A 16,754-nucleotide genomic window follows, 5' to 3' on the forward strand; every position below is an offset into this window, starting at 1 on the left:
TCAGTGATGTCATTCGAGCAATTGTGATGTCATCAGTGAGTGATGTCACTCGAACAATTTGTCCCTTCATAAAGCCTTCCATTTGAGTCGGTGATGTACTCTGACAGACCTGAAGGAATGGATGCTCGAGCAGGGCATGATGACAGGCAGCTCCACGATGCCGCCTGGGCAGGAGACCTGGACAACCTGAGGAGCCTGCTGCAGGAAGAGCGCTTCAGAAGGTGCATCAATGACAGGAGGGGCCATGGGATTGTGCAGTACTACACCCCTCTGGAGTTCGCAGCCATCCGGGGTCATGCTGCCTGTGTGGCCTACCTGATCACCCAGGGAGCACAGGTAGACCTAGCTAGCTGATAAACATAACTATAGGCCTCATTCCGTGCTATATGGTGTGGTCACCTGGACTGTGTCCGGATCCTCCTGGAAGCCGGGGCCGACCCTAACAGAAGCATAGAAGGCCCACTCACCCCGGTCTACTGGGCTGCCCAGGATGGAAAGCTGGAGATACTACAGGAACTCATCAGGTTCCGTGCTGCTGTTGACATAGACAGCGATCACACCCTCGAGAGATCTCCTCTCTACATCAGTGCTGAACACAACCACCTGGACTGCTTCCACCTGCTGCTCCAGGCTGACGTTCTGCCACATTATGTGGCTTCTCTCCTGCTGGATAAGGTGCCGACCCGGCCCTGGTGACCTTGAGAATGAGAGTGAAGCAGACACAGATGTGGGTGGATCCAGAGGCTCTCAGGGTTTTTCTGGAGGCCAAGAGATGTCCTCGCAGTCTGGCCCACGTGTGTCGGATCCGGATCTGCCAAGCGCTGGGCACACATCGCCTGAATCAAGTCCACTCCCTACCACTAACACAAGTTATGAAGGACTTTGTGCTCCACCAAAACTGACTTGAAGGGCTGTCAGTTTATTTATTTTCATTTCCTAGATTTAGTTCTTAAGTGACTGTTTCAAGCAAATCCAGGACCAGAGATTAAATACCATCAGCATACACCACCTGTAGCCAATCCTTACTACTATAATTGGAGAGCTGTCTCTCTCTCTCTGTGTGTGTGTGTGTGTGTGTGTGTGTGTGTGTGTGTGTGTGTGTGCGCGTGCGCGTGTGCGCGTGCGTGTGCGTGCGTGTGTGTGTACTTTTATACTTCATTACATTTCAGAGCCTGTACCTTTTTACTTTTACTTGAGTAAACAAGTTCAATCAGTACTTTTTTACACAAGTAACTTAAGTAGAGAATGTGTGTACAATGTGTGACATTTTGGCCCATCCTCAGTTTCTCACACACCTGCAAAGGACTGTTTGAAGGTGAAGACGTCTTGGTTTTAAGGGTTAGGTTAGAATTGGGTTTAGGTTAGGGTACATGTAAGGGTTAGGTTAGGGTACATGTAAGGGTCAGGGGTTAGGCATTTAGTTTCAATAGTTATAAGGTTAGGTTGCAAGGGAATGCATCATGTGTGCGTGCGTGCATGTGTTTATGTGCGTGTGTCAGTCGTCAGTTTTCTAGCCCAGCAGGGTACAGCTTCAGACTTCACACTGCCTCCATGCGTGTGTCTGTGTGCACGTGTGTGTCTGTGTGTGTGTGTCTGTGTCTGTGTGTGTGTGTGTGTGTCTGTGTGTGTGTCTGTGTGTGTGTGTGTGTGTGTGTGTGTGTGTCTGTGTGTGTGTGTCTGTGTGTGTGTGTGTGTCTGTGTCTGTGTGTGTGTGTGTGTGTGTGTGCGTGCGCGTGCGCGTGCGTGTGTCTGTGTGTGTGTGTCTGTGTGTGTGTGTGTGCGTGTGCATGTGTGTGTGTGTGTGTGTGTGTTCTTTAGCATCTATACGGTGAGGGGTGAAGTAGTCTAATGGACAGGGAAAGTGAACGTGTCAGAGGCCCGGGCCGTGTTGCTGTGTGTTCAGCTGCGTGGGCCGGCTGAGGTGAGAGACCTCCTCCGCTCCGCCCCGGACGGGGGTCTTCCCCCTCAAAACAAAAGAGCCGCAGCCCCTCCGTTATCAGCTTACACACACCGAGGTCCGAGGTTAAGGGCCACGCTACGCCCAGGTGTCCGCTTGGTATGTGTCCAGCCCGGACGCTCCGCTTTGATCCGCAGGAACCAGGCCCTCTGATGAGGAACATCTCCGGGGAGTTGCTGAGGGATAAGGAGACGTTGATTAAGTTTGAGGAGGAACATGGATACTTCACATTCCCGAAGATGATTCATCACGAGGGCTGGGAAAAAGGAGTGGTGTGAAAGCAAAACGATTGTCGAAATGACCGCCTGTTAGCTGAGAAGCATGTTGAATTTTGAAGGGATCAGTTTGCTGTAGTGTGAATCGGTGGTTCTCAAAGTTTTTCACCTCAAGGACCTCAAGGACCCCTTAAACAGACACAAATTAAGCTGTGTTCACACCAAGATATTTATTTTTCTCTCTGTCGCTCGATTCAACTCTTTGGAATCGCTCTGTCGCTCTGTTTAAATCGCTCGTCAACAGGCACAATAATTGACGGACATCTGGGGGCTATAACGTTACGCAATGTCATGATATTTGTCCACTATGAGCCACCGTAGTTGTTTACAAGCTAAGCCTATCAGCGTGCTCCCCTTGCGAGCTCTATACCGGTAGTACAGACTTCACTTCATGTCAGCTCTCAGCCTGTCAATCAGCTGTCAATGCAGTTTGTTGCCACACAATAAATCAGCGGTTTGTTCCAAGCCAGTGTGATCCTTGACTCACTCTCACACAGCAGCCAATCAGCGTTGAACAGCGAGCGACTGATGCCAGCGTAATTTCGCTCGAGTTGGGATATTTCATCTCGGGCGACGAGCGAATTTTCTCCCTATCGCTCTGTCTCTGTCGCTCGGACGCCCAGTGATTTTTCTCCCGGGCGAATATACGCTCAATCGCTCGTTTGCATTGACTTTGTATGTAAACTCGATGCCAGCCAAAAACTTTAATAGGTCGGTGTGAACGCAGCTTTAGACCACGGATTTGATCAGATTTTGTCCCAGGGTCCCCCATCTGATAAGATTTTTGCGTTTAGATGTTTTATTACAGAAAGTATATGAAACCCATCCTTTATATAAAAGGAAGTAAGTGGGTTCTGAGATTTCTTCTTCTAATGGCTTTCCGGCAGACTGGATGCCTTGCGGCACATTGCTGCCTCTCACAGTTGGATGGTCTCACTCTAGTCCTGGTTCTTCTTCTTTCAACTTTCCGGTGTTTCTCACACCTCCTCAATCTGGGCTGTTGCGCCTCATCTCATGTTCCTCTGCTCCTCATCCCTCCTGAGCAACGTGAAGGCGTCCTACGTTATTAGAGAATTCAGCCCAGGGGCGGAAGCCATCGCCTGGTTATCGCCCCCTCCCGTCAGCTGTTTTGTGATTTTGGTCACATTTTTGATTACCCGAGCAATTGTTGTGATGTCACTGATGATGTCACGAGGGTATTTCCAGTTCTCTGTCCCCTTCACTTATGTGTCTCTGTCCCACTTTCTCTATCTTTCTGTGTGTGTGTGTGTGTGTGTGTGTGTGTGTGTGTGCGTGCGTGCGTGCGTGCGTGCGTGCGCGTGTGTGTGCGTGCGTGCGTGCGTGCGTGCGTGCGTGTGCATGTGTGTGTGTGTGTGTGTGTGTGTCAGTGGCAGTCGCTCAATATGGAGGAGGCCCTGCTTTTTGTACCCATGAATTTGGATACTGTCCCTTATCTTGTATTACAGTATAACTGTATGTCAATCTGTCTTTGTCATCACCCTGTGTGGTATTATATATATCTTCTTTTTATGCATTATTGTGGTCGCCGATTATGCACTCTTGTATCTGACCAACTCCCAACATCTGATTGCATTACTAGTGTTTATGTCCTTTGTACTCTGTATCTATGTGGACATAAATAAATCATTTAAATGTGTGTGTGTGTGTGTGTGTGTGTGTGTGTGTGTGTGTGTGTGTGTGTGTGTGCGGTAGGTGTATTGCAACATGGAAACAGCCGGCGGTGGATGGACGGTCATCCAGCGCAGAGAAGACGGCAGCGTCGACTTCCAGAGAACATGGAAGGAGTATAAGATGGTAAGACAAGACAAAATACATACTCATTCATTCACACACACACACACACACACACACACACACACAAGAATCTACATCCAAGACGATGATGATGATGATGCTGATGATGATGACCTCTTAAACACAAGACAAGTGAGACAAGACACACACAGAGAAGGAGAGAAACACTCATCCATATCCATTAAGGACAAATGACGAAACCGTGCGCTGATGAGAAGTACATCCTGTTTGAAAAAGACCCTTGGATCCAGTTGGATTGTGACAGATAGGGTGCGCTGTCTGGCTGTCTGGCCCAGATCTAACATGCTGAAAAACAGAGTCGGGATCCGTCCATCCAAGAAGAGCTTTTGGAACGCTTCGACCAGATGTCACGTCTCCCGAACAATAGCTTCCCCCCTCGTCTTGTAACAGCAGTATGAACACGTGTGTCTGCCTGCTTCGTCAGCCCAGCCAGGCCACAGTGACTCTCCTCCCTTTTCCCACAGGAGATCCTTACCTCAGTCTGAAAACAACACATTTATTTAGTCTCCAGCACCGTGCCAGGTGTTGTCATCTGTTTGTCATCAAGCAGAAGTCCATGCATATTTGCGTTGCGGGTGTTAAAATATTCTACGTACGCTCTGTTTACACAGCAAATTGGATTTATTGCTGCTGGCGCTCGCACTGCTGCTGTTTACTGCATGACTGACCTGTGTACAATTCTGACTAAATCCATGATTGTCGAACTGTGCTCATTCTAGGCCCCGTACACTGTCATCTGGTTTCTACACTGTCATCTGGTTTCTACACTGTCCTCTGGTTTCTACACTGTCCTCTGGTTTCTACACTGTCATCTGGTTTCTACACTGTCATCTGGTTTCTACGCTGTCCTCTGGTTTCTACACTGTCATCTGGTTTCTACACTGTCATCTGGTTTCTACACTGTCATCTGGTTTCTACACTGTCCTCTGGTTTCTACACTGTCATCTGGTTTCTACACTGTCATCTGGTTTCTACACTGTCATCTGGTTTCTACACTGTCATCTGGTTTCTACACTGTCATCTGGTTTCTACACTGTCCTCTGGTCTCTACACTGTCCTCTGGTCTCTACACTGTCATCTGGTTTCTACACTGTCATCTGGTTTCTACACTGTCATCTGGTTTCTACACTGTCCTCTGGTTTCTACACTGTCATCTGGTTTCTACACTGTCATCTGGTTTCTACACTGTCCTCTGGTTTCTACACTGTCATCTGGTTTCTACACTGTCATCTGGTTTCTACACTGTCCTCTGGTTTCTACACTGTCCTCTGGTTTCTACACTGTCATCTGGTTTCTACACTGTCATCTGGTTTCTACACTGTCCTCTGGTCTCTACACTGTCCTCTGGTTTCTACACTGTCATCTGGTTTCTATGGCAAATTCCATTTATTTCCCCTCAACTGCTTTTGATGGACAACTTACCAGCCTATTCACCTTATTCCTGGACTTATGTTTCCCATGATTCTCAGCGGTTGCCGGTTGTTGACTTCCTGTTTACATTTTTTTCACTAGCAAGGAGGTGCACGCCGCTGTCAAAGAGTGGGAACGTTTGGTTTCTTTGATCCGAAATGGCTAAAAATAGTAACGTTGTGTGGTTGCATAGTGGCGATATTTTACAAAAACGAGGTGAATGTCAATTCACTCGTACTGTACGGGCTTATTTTAGCCGAAATTGCTAAAAAATAGTATGTGGTTGCATAGCGGCCGCTTTTGTTTTGAAGATTAAACGTCCAAACCGGAACTCTTATTATTTGGTCATTGAACGGAGCTTTAGCGGTCTCTCTATTTCAAGATTCAAGATATTGTCACTCCGTTGTACAATTATGCACGTGTGAAATTATTGTGCTGGGGGGCTCCATTACAAGACATAGGTATAGGTACAAAGTCACAACAATTATTATGATTATTTTCAGTCTCTATGAACGGTCCTGGGCGGAAACAGGCAACCGGCAGCTGGAAACAGGGAGGGAGGGTGTCATGGAAACAGGGAGTGGAGGGTGTCATGGAAACAGGGAGGGAGGTGTCATGGAAACAGGGAGTGGAGGGTGTCATGGAAGCGCCCACAGTCTCACCAGGAAACTCGTGAATAGGAAGACGAGAACTCCCAAGTTGAGTCGAATAAAAGCAAACTACTCAATTAAATTAAAATCGAACTCTTTTCAAGACTGATCTTAAAGAGTTCCACAGCGGATAACTTACAATAGAAGACAATTACACATACATGGAAGTGGGGGGAAGGGGGGGGGGGGGGGGGGGGGGCTCCAGAAATTGTTATTTGTGTATCTTATTTGTGATGATCACTTTTCATCATTGTTTTCCTTCATTTACGGTGATATTTGAATGAGAAAATCCAACTTGAATGAACGATCAGTGTTGATCATTGTATTAGGTGAAGAGGAAGCTACTCACTAATGAGTCAAATGCTTTGACATGGGGGACGGCTAGAGGGTTCAGAAGGAACAGCGAGGAGGTGAAAGAGAGGAACAGACGTGATGAAGACGGGCGAGCGAGAAGAAGAGAAGGAGAGGAAGAGAGTGTGAGGCTCAGGACCAGTTAGCAGCACAGACATGGAAGCCCTCCAGCCTCAGACAGGTGGATGATGGACATCATGGTCTGGATTATTTGGGAAAGGATACCCTCACGGACCTTGGCAGACTCACACACGGCTGATGTCGTAACAGCACCATGTTACTGTTGCCGCTCGCCTTCTCTCCTCGACTGGAGGTGATCGATATGGTTTTGTCGTGGTCTTAATTTCCAAGTTGTCGGTCTCCACAGGCTCGTGCTCACAGATTTAATACACTTGAAGGATTTGTAAATCTTTCAGTCAAACCTCTGCTCTGCAGCCTGTGGGTTTTTTATTTGTTTTTTTGTGGGAGGTTGGAGAGTATTTTGGCAGCAGAGATACGCTCCACCTACGGTATTAAAACGTGATCTTAAGACCATCCCATGTTTATAATTACATTACCAGAAGGGAATATGTGCCACAGGAGAGTAACCATGCAAATGATATTCGTATCCCGACTCCTTCATCTTACGCTGCTGCGTGTTTTCAAAAGAAGGCTCATATTGAAACCCTTTGCGGGCGTACGGAGTCCTATGATTTACAGTTACAACGCAAAGGTTTGAACATTCACAAATGTTTCAGATGTTTCATAAAACGTCTGTTTCAAGTGAACTCTTGAGTGAATGAAAGTGAAATGCAGGGCCCGAGCGAGCGGCTCCAACAATATGACTCGCCGGGCTCCCCCCGTCCTTCTCGAAGTTGAGAGATGGAGATCAGGTTTGCGTGTGAGGGAACGCGGTGTACCGTAACCATACAAAGAAGAAACTGTTGACAGAGTTTGACTCGGCGCCCGTTTCTCCAGCCGGGCTTCTCGGAGGTGAACCCCAGTCACAGGAGGAGGCGTTGGACCGGCCTGAAAGGGCCCCGGGTCCGAGGGGAACATCTCATCAGCAGTGAGATCAGTTTGGAGCAGGAGCAAAGGGAGAGAGAACTAGAATGGACCCCAGTCACTTTCTCCTCCACCCACACAGCAGGACATGCCTCACGACGGAGGAATGTCCCATATTTACTCTCCCCCCGTCCCGCTCCTAATCGCCACACACACACACACACACACACACACACACACACACTCGGCACACACACACACACACACACACACACACACACACACACACACACTCGGCACAAACACACACTCGGCACAAACACACACTCGGTACAAACACACAATCGGTACAAACACACACTCGGCACAAACACACACTCAGTACAAACACACACTCGGTACAAACACACAATCGGTACAAACACACACATCTCCCGGACTCTGCCTCCTCCTTTGCCCCCCCCCTTTCCCAACTGGTCGATCTTGACCGGACCGGTCCAGGCGTTTCTGTCAGAACCCCGGGTTCGTGATATTCCCTGCTGCGATCCCGCCTCCACTCCTCGCCGCTGTCAGAACCCACTCGGATCAAATCAAAACCCGCACAATAGTTTTGGGTGATGCGAGCGGGCGGCTCGCTGATGTGTGAGTGTTGCATGGATGGAGCGGGCAGCGTGTTTTTTTTTCTTTCTGGAACGACTCTTTAAGTAGTAATAACGAGTTTAACATGTGTGATTTGGGTGGAATGGAAAAGGTGTGTGTCTATTTCAGCTGGTACCAATTTACGCGTTTTTATAAGTAGGTAAGGCTATCCATGCGCATTATTAGGCCAACGGTATGTTCCACTATTCAAAACCTACATCACGTAATATACAATGTGCCGTTTGACGGATGTGCGCGGCTTTCTCACTGCAGTCTGGAGGGGCTTTCTCACTGCAGTCTGGAGAGGCTTTCTCACTGCAGTCTGGAGGGGCTTTCTCACTGCAGTCTGGAGAGGCTTTCTCACTGCAGTCTGGAGAGGCTTTCTCACTGCAGTCTGTAGAGGCTTTCTCACTGCAGCCTGGAGAGGCTTTCTCACTGCAGTCTGGAGAGGCTTTCTCACTGCAGTCTGGAGAGGCTTTCTCACTGCAGTCTGGAGAGGCTTTCTCACTGCAGTCTGGAGAGGCTTTCTCACTGCAGTCTGGAGAGGCTTTCTCACTGCAGCCTGGAGAGGCTTTCTCACTGCAGTCTGGAGAGGCTTTCTCACTGCAGTCTGAGGCTTTCTCACTGCAGTCTGGAGGGGCTTTCTCACTGCAGTCTGGAGAGGCTTTCTCACTGCAGTCTGGAGAGGCTTTCTCACTGCAGCCTGGAGAGGCTTTCTCACTGCAGTCTGGAGAGGCTTTCTCACTGCAGTCTGGAGAGGCTTTCTCACTGCAGTCTGGAGAGGCTTTCTCACTGCAGTCTGTAGAGGCTTTCTCACTGCAGCCTGGAGAGGCTTTCTCACTGCAGTCTGGAGAGGCTTTCTCACTGCAGTCTGGAGAGGCTTTCTCACTGCAGCCTGGAGAGGCTTTCTCACTGCAGTCTGGAGAGGCTTTCTCACTGCAGTCTGGAGAGGCTTTCTCACTGCAGTCTGGAGAGGCTTTCTCACTGCAGTCTGGAGAGGCTTTCTCACTGCAGTCTGGAGAGGTTTTCTCACTGCAGCCTGGAGAGGCTTTCTCACTGCAGTCTGGAGAGGCTTTCTCACTGCAGTCTGGAGAGGCTTTCTCACTGCAGTCTGGAGAGGCTTTCTCACTGCAGTCTGGAGAGGCTTTCTCACTGCAGTCTGGAGAGGCTTTCTCACTGCAGTCTGGAGAGGCTTTCTCACTGCAGTCTGGAGAGGCTTTCTCACTGCAGTCTGGAGAGAGAGAGAAAAAGGGCAGTAAGAACAGAGTAAAAAAAGAAAGATCTCATGCCGTATGGAACATTTCTACTGGTGGACAATCATAATCACATTTATTATTATTATCAACTTTTGGTCTCTATATAATCATATAAAGAAAAAAAACATTGCATGGATGCATAACTGGGACGTATCCTCAGTGATGTACCCTGGGGTCATAGGACGTTTCGGGTCTCGCAACATCATACACCCTCGCCCAGGTGACCCAGCCGGGGCTGGCCAAGCCCCAACTTACATCCCAGTAGCTACCCACGGTCAGCCCTATAGGAAGGGTCGAAGGTGGTCACGCGGTCAGGGCCACTCAATCCGCTGCTCCGGAACTACTCTGCCGGGACCGGGGGAGGGGGAGGGCTCTGGTACGTAGAGGGACCGGGCTCTGTGGGTTGCCACCCGGCCGGGTTCCTCCCTCGTCTCACCAGGTCTACGACCTGTGCGCTGCACCAGACTCCCCCGCTCCAAACATCTCATTCCGAGGTGATGGTATCTTGGTGGACACCATGCAGTACCAGTACTTGGTGGCACTGCAGTCTCCACTTGCGGCTTGAATGGCCCTCCTAAAAGGCCTCTCGTGGGTTGTTGGGCTTCTACCTCACGGAAGACGCAGGCTGGGGAGCTAACCCATACTGCTACCCGGGTGCCGTCCCTGTTCCGGCTGTCAACTGACTCTCCAGTAGTCACTAGTCTTTCCTGGTTGTCACATAGTCTATTCCTATGAGTCACTGGCTAGGCCAGGCTAACTAATAAAGAAAAAAAACATCGCATGGATGCATAACTGGGATGTATCCTCAGTGATGTAATATCATATGAATGCACATTATTGACGGCGGGGAAAAAATCATTCGAAAATTCCTCCGTTCATCATTCCAGAATCCTCTAGTGTGGGGGTTCATCTTTCCAGAATCCTCTCGTGTGGGGGTTCATCTTTCCAGAATCCTCTCGTGTGGGGGTTCCTCTTTCCAGGAAACGAGGGGAGATAGTGAGTTATGATTTCTATGCTGTGATTTTTAGAAAAGGGATTTGAGTGCTTTCTCTTCCTCCTTCCTTCTTCTGCAGGGCTTTGGGATGGTGTCTGCAGAGCACTGGTTGGGCAACGAGTATGTGTACCTGTTGACCAGCCAGAGGCAGTACGCCCTCCGCGTGGAGCTGACCGACTGGGACGCACACCAGGCCTTCTCCCTCTACGACCGCTTCCACATCGGCAGTGAGAAGCACAACTACAGGTAAGAGCCACTGCTGTTGCTGTCATTATATACAAAGTAGAGGGAAGATCAGCCAGTGAGCTGGGAATTGAGTTCTGCATGCCAGCCATCATGTCATGCAAACGCAATGGTGAAATAAATATTGACTCGATGTGTTCTCCATGACAGCTTTGCACAGTGGCTAGGAAACGTTGTGTAGTACATGTTTAACCCATTGATACCTGATGCAGCATTTGTGTGTGTATCCCTTTAAGGGCTTAAAGGGATACACACACAAATGAGGGATATACACGCAAATGCTGCATCAGGTATTAATGGGTTAAAAAATATAACTTCTGGTCTGGATCAATTTTTTATTTGTAGAAATCTTCATAACTTTTGAACTGTTTAGTCAACCACATGTTTGCACCACATTCCCTCAAGGTGAAAATCGATTTCAGAATGAAAAAAATAATAGTACTCTACAAAATGATTGAATGGATGACCTTTTGACCTTTCTCATCCATCACATCCATATCAGTAAGAGGGTGAAAAATGGTTAATTCCCCATGCCATCGATTGATGGATGGAGAGATGGAAGGAAGGGAGGACATGAACTTGACCTTGACCTTGAAAAAATGACCTTGTCGTCCATCAAGAGTACAACCATTAGCACATTCACAGTCAGACGCGACGAAGACAGGAACCTCTCACTGTGAAGCGATGAATGAATAGAAAGGTGGGAAATCAAGTTATTCAAATTTCAAAAATATTCCCGATTTAAAACATAGCCAGCCGCTGTGAACTTCCCAGCCGTTCCAATCACATTATTCCTGTTTGTGTAAAAACCTGCGGCTAATTGCAAATTCCTTCCAACCCAAACGAGTCCCCTCGTCATCGTCCCGTCTCCGCAGACGTCCCTCTGACTGACACGTTGTCCTCTCACGTAGAGCGGCTCCTCTGACTGACACGTTGTCCTCTCACGTAGAGCGGCTCCTCTGACTGACACGTTGTCCTCGCACGTCGAGCAGTCCCTCTGACTGACACGTTGTCCTCGCACGTCGAGCGGTCCCTCTGACTGACACGTTGTCCTCTCACGTAGAGCGGCTCCTCTGACTGACACGTTGTCCTCGCACGTCGAGCAGTCCCTCTGACTGACACGTTGTCCTCGCACGTCGAGCGGTCCCTCTGACTGACACGTTGTCCTCTCACGTAGAGCGGCTCCTCTGACTGACACGTTGTCCTCGCACGTAGAGCGGCTCCTCTGACTGACACGTTGTCCTCGCACGTAGAGCGGCTCCTCTGACTGACACGTTGTCCTCTCGCACGTCGAGCAGTCCCTCTGACTGACACGTTGTCCTCTCACGTAGAGCAGCTCCTCTGACTGACACGTTGTCCTCTCGCACGTAGAGCGGCTCCTCTGACTGACACGTTGTCCTCGCACGTAGAGCGGCTCCTCTGACTGACACGTTGTCCTCTCGCACGTAGAGCGGCTCCTCTGACTGACACGTTGTCCTCTCACGTAGAGCAGCTCCTCTGACTGACACGTTGTCCTCTCGCACGTAGAGCGGCTCCTCTGACTGACACGTTGTCCTCGCACGTAGAGCGGCTCCTCTGACTGACACGTTGTCCTCTCGCACGTAGAGCAGCTCCTCTGACTGACACGTTGTCCTCTCACGTAGAGCAGCTCCTCTGACTGACACGTTGTCCTCTCGCACGTAGAGCGGCTCCTCTGACTGACACGTTGTCCTCTCGCACGTAGAGCGGCTCCTCTGACTGACACGTTGTCCTCTCACGTAGAGCGGCTCCTCTGACTGACACGTTGTCCTCGCACGTAGAGCGGCTCCTCTGACTGACACGTTGTCCTCGCACGTAGAGCGGCTCCTCTGACTGACACGTTGTCCTCGCACGTAGAGCGGTCCCTCTGACTGACACGTTGTCCTCGCACGTAGAGCGATCCCTCTGACTGACACGTTGTCCTCGCACGTAGAGCGGTCCCTCTGACTGACACGTTGTCCTCGCACGTCGAGCAGCTCCTCTGACTGACACGTTGTCCTCGCACGTAGAGCGGCTCCTCTGACTGACACGTTGTCCTCGCACGTAGAGCGGTCCCTCTGACTGACACGTTGTCCTCGCACGTAGAGCGGTCCCTCTGACTGACACGTTGTCCTCGCACGTAGAGTGGTCCCTCTGACTGACACGTTGTCCTCGCACGTAGAGCGGCTCCTCTGACTGACACGTTGTCCTCGCACGTAGAGCGGTCCCTCTGACTGACACGTTGTCCTCGCACGTCGAGCGGCTCCTCTGACTGACACGTTGTCCTCTCGCACGTAGAGCGGCTCCTCTGACTGACACGTTGTCCTCTCGCACGTAGAGCGGCTCCTCTGACTGACACGTTGTCCTCGCACGTCGAGCGGCTCCTCTGACTGACACGTTGTCCTCTCGCACGTAGAGCGGTCCCTCTGACTGACACGTTGTCCTCTCGCACGTAGAGCGGTCCCTCTGACTGACACGTTGTCCTCTCGCACGTAGAGCGGCTCCTCTGACTGACACGTTGTCCTCGCACGTAGAGCGGCTCCTCTGACTGACACGTTGTCCCTCTGACTGACACGTTGTCCTCGCACGTAGAGCGGTCCCTCTGACTGACACGTTGTCCTCGCACGTAGAGCGGCTCCTCTGACTGACACGTTGTCCCTCTGACTGACACGTTGTCCTCGCACGTAGAGCGGTCCCTCTGACTGACACGTTGTCCTCTCGCACGTCGAGCGGTCCCTCTGACTGACACGTTGTCCTCTCGCACGTCGAGCGGTCCCTCTGACTGACACGTTGTCCTCGCACGTAGAGCGGCTCCTCTGACTGACACGTTGTCCCTCTGACTGACACGTTGTCCTCGCACGTAGAGCGGTCCCTCTGACTGACACGTTGTCCTCTCGCACGTCGAGCGGTCCCTCTGACTGACACGTTGTCCTCGCACGTAGAGCGGGCGAACTTCTGTGTTTTCTTTTGAGGGGGTTAATGATAACAGGCCTCAAACTGTGGCAGATGCTTGGACCGCTCAGATGTGGAAAACGACCGTGAATTCCAGAGCGTTTCCCGAGCAATCACTGGCTTGGGAGGAGACGGCCTGACAACTCCAATTTCTCCAAGTTTTCCTGGGATTTCCAGTCGTCTCTGATAAGAGGTCCCCTTTGGTTTCCACATGTCCTCTCTTCAACTTTGAAGGACGACATGAAGAAGAAGGGGGAAACTTTGGCTTAAAAGCCTTTACCTCAATCCTCTTTACCTCAATCCTCTTTACCTCAATCCTCTTTACCTCAATCCTCTTTACCTCAATCCTCTTTACCTCAATCCTCTTTACCTCAATCCTCTTTACCTCAATCCTCTTTACCTCAATCCTCTTTACCTCAATCCTCTTTACCTCAATCCTCTTTACCTCAATCCTCTTAGACTTTGTGCGCCCGAGTTGTGGAAAAGACACCGGTGTCGAGTGTTCGCTCTGTAGCGGGGGGCTCTGGTGTTCGCTCTGTAGCGGGGGGCTCTGGTGTTCGCTCTGTAGCGGGGGGCTCTGGTGTTCGCTCTGTAGCGGGGGGCTCTGGTGTTCGCTCTGTAGCGGGGGGCTCTGGTGTTCGCTCTGTAGCGGGGGGCTCTGGTGTTCGCTCTGTAGCGGGGGGCTCTTAGCTCTGTAGCGGGGGGCTCTGGTGTTCGCTCTGTAGCGGGGGGCTCTTAGCTCTGTTGTCATATCTCATTTGCAGAGTTGCAGAGTTTGCTTGACACGCTTTCCGTCTGAAACAGTTAGAACCTGGTGTGGGTTTTCTCCGTGGACGAGAGGAATGGATTTCCCAGCGAAACGGAAGAGAGAAGCAAGCGGTTATTATGTTTTGAATTTCACACGGACTAAGTTGCGGTTTCGTATGTCGGCGCTGCGAGGAGCCGCAGTGTGTGTAGGCTAACTCCATCCCTTCTTACCTCGTCTTCCATTCTGCCTCTGAAGGCACTGACGTCATGCTTCTCCACTTGGCACGCAGTTCAGTGCAGAGGGCCACATGTAGGATGTTTTATGGGAGATCATTCAGGTATGTTTATTTACTGTATCTAAGAGAAGGGGGTTTAAACGTAAGGCACTTTTTGTTTTTACGAAAATTCGAACCCCCCTCCCTCCCTCCCTCTCTCTCTCTCTCTCTCGCTCTGTCCTCTCTCTCTCTCTCCCTGTCCTCTCTCTCTCTCTCTCTCTCTCTCTCTCTGTGTCCTCTCTCTCTCTCACACACACACACACACACACACTCTCAGTCTCCGGCTCTCCCCAGATCGGCAGAGGGGGTGGAGGAGAAGCGATCGGGTGCAGCAGCAGCAGGGAGAAATTGGCCGAGTACAATTTGGATGAGTTGATACTTGTGTTGCATCTGTCTCACACATGTTTTGATCATCCTACTCATCTTACTGACCTCGTGTCCTCGTGAGAAGGTTTTTGGACGAGCACCTATACTGTTTAGGAGTCTCATCCACATGCTGATCCCTAGAAATACATTTGATCTGGCAAATAGTCGTGCTGTGATAATCACACGTTGCTTCTCAGAGACAACTGGCCAAAACAAACCAACAAACAAACCCGCGGGGCTGCCACGTCCTCTGGCACCTCTCTGCCACGTTCCTCTCCCTGCAGCTCTCTCTGCTCTGGCACCTCTCTGCGTTTAGATGTCAAACAATCTGTGGCAAGGTTCTCCAGCTCCACAGCACATTGCACTGGAACATAAGATATAGTAAGTAGCCAGTGATAAGGTCTCTCTTTCTGTTGCTTTTGGATTCGTCTCTATCGTTTTGCGGTGGTTTACTGGAATACGGTCTGCGTCAGCGCGACTCAGACAAACATTTAGAAAGACCTCATACGGTATCGAGTGTGGCTACACACTCATAGTCCATCTGTGTGTGTGTGTGTGTGTGTGTGTGTGTGCGTGTGCGTGTGCGTGTGCGTGTGCGTGTGTGCGTGTGTGTGTGTGTGTGTGTGTTTGTGTGTGTGTGTGTGTCTCTCTCTCCCTCCTCTCTCTCACATACCCACTAAAAAAGCGCACAGAAACACGCCCACAGACGAGTTGGAAACGTCAGAGGATAATTTAATAGTCTTAAGTCCAACGATGCTCAAGCTTTGCCCTTTATCATAAACAATAAGGAGCAATAAGCAGCCAGGAAATGTCTGCCAGCCGGCCAGCCCCTCGGTTTCATCTAAATATACAGAGAATACAGAGAGACGCAAATGACTCAGGCGAGAGAGAGAGAGAGAGAGAGAGAGAGAGAGAGAGAGGGAGAGAGAGAGAGAGAGGGAGAGAGAGAGAGAGCAATTATTCCTCAGTGAAATATAGAATTCTAATCCCTCATAAATGAAATCATGTACATGGAATAAACTTCACATTTATTACCGTAGCTCTAAACGTTTTCCAAACCCCATGGTCCAACCCATTCGTCTTTATTCAATGTTATTCTTTACTCTTGCCGGCTCTGAATGTACATGAAACTGTCATATCAGTACATCATTCACAATCAATTTAATGTTTTTTTTTTATCATTATTATTATTGTTGTTTTGAACACGGAGCCAATAAGGTGGCATTTCAATGTGCCCAGACATTCCATTTGCTTGATTTTCCCAGTGAATTAAGTGGAAATACAGAGTGGACTGTGGGACTTGAAACAGTGGGGTTTAAGTGCTGTTGTGTGACATCATCACCTCTGGCAGGATAGTGGTACTGCAGATGAGGAGGTGGAACCCCTAATGAAGGGTGGAGGATATGCTGTGACACCAACCTGCTGTATTTCAATGGTAATGATAAGTGGGTACGTATAGACTCAATCAGTGGTTCTCAAAAGTCACAGGGTCCCCCACCTGGTAAGATTTTTTGTTTTTAGATTGTTTTATTACAGCAAGTATATGAAACCCATGACCAGGTTACTTATGGGTGGAATTATAGTGAGGATTTCTGGGGACTCCCTGGATCGTCCTCATGGGGCCCCTGGGGATCCCTGGACCCTACTTTGAGAACCACTGGACTAAATACCTACATTTAAAATCACTTTCTTATTTACTATCACTGTGGGAAAATCAACATTTATCCTAGAGAAAATGAGTGAAAGTAACTACGGTACATGTTGGGAGTTAGTCTCCTGGGTTGAAGGACATTTTCAGATATAGTTTTCAGATAGTTTTGCG

At 49.7% G+C, this 16,754-nt stretch overlaps 1 protein-coding gene across 1 annotated transcript in view; it reads left to right on the top strand.

The window, feature by feature from the left end:
* Positions 1 to 16,754, top strand: part of angpt1 (angiopoietin 1) — a gene marked incomplete at its 5' end in the record, with an annotated part of 92,488 nt that overhangs the window by 48,102 nt on the left and 27,632 nt on the right. Inside the window, 2 exons of the mRNA XM_083646405.1 lie at positions 3,946 to 4,047; positions 10,432 to 10,598. Of these exons, the coding sequence (XP_083502531.1) occupies positions 3,946 to 4,047; positions 10,432 to 10,598 (269 nt within the window). The remainder of the gene's footprint in view (positions 1 to 3,945; positions 4,048 to 10,431; positions 10,599 to 16,754) is intronic.

The sequence above is a fragment of the Poromitra crassiceps genome (assembly GCF_964638095.1).
Source record: "Poromitra crassiceps genome assembly, chromosome: 11".
Lineage (NCBI taxonomy): Eukaryota > Metazoa > Chordata > Actinopteri > Beryciformes > Melamphaidae > Poromitra > Poromitra crassiceps.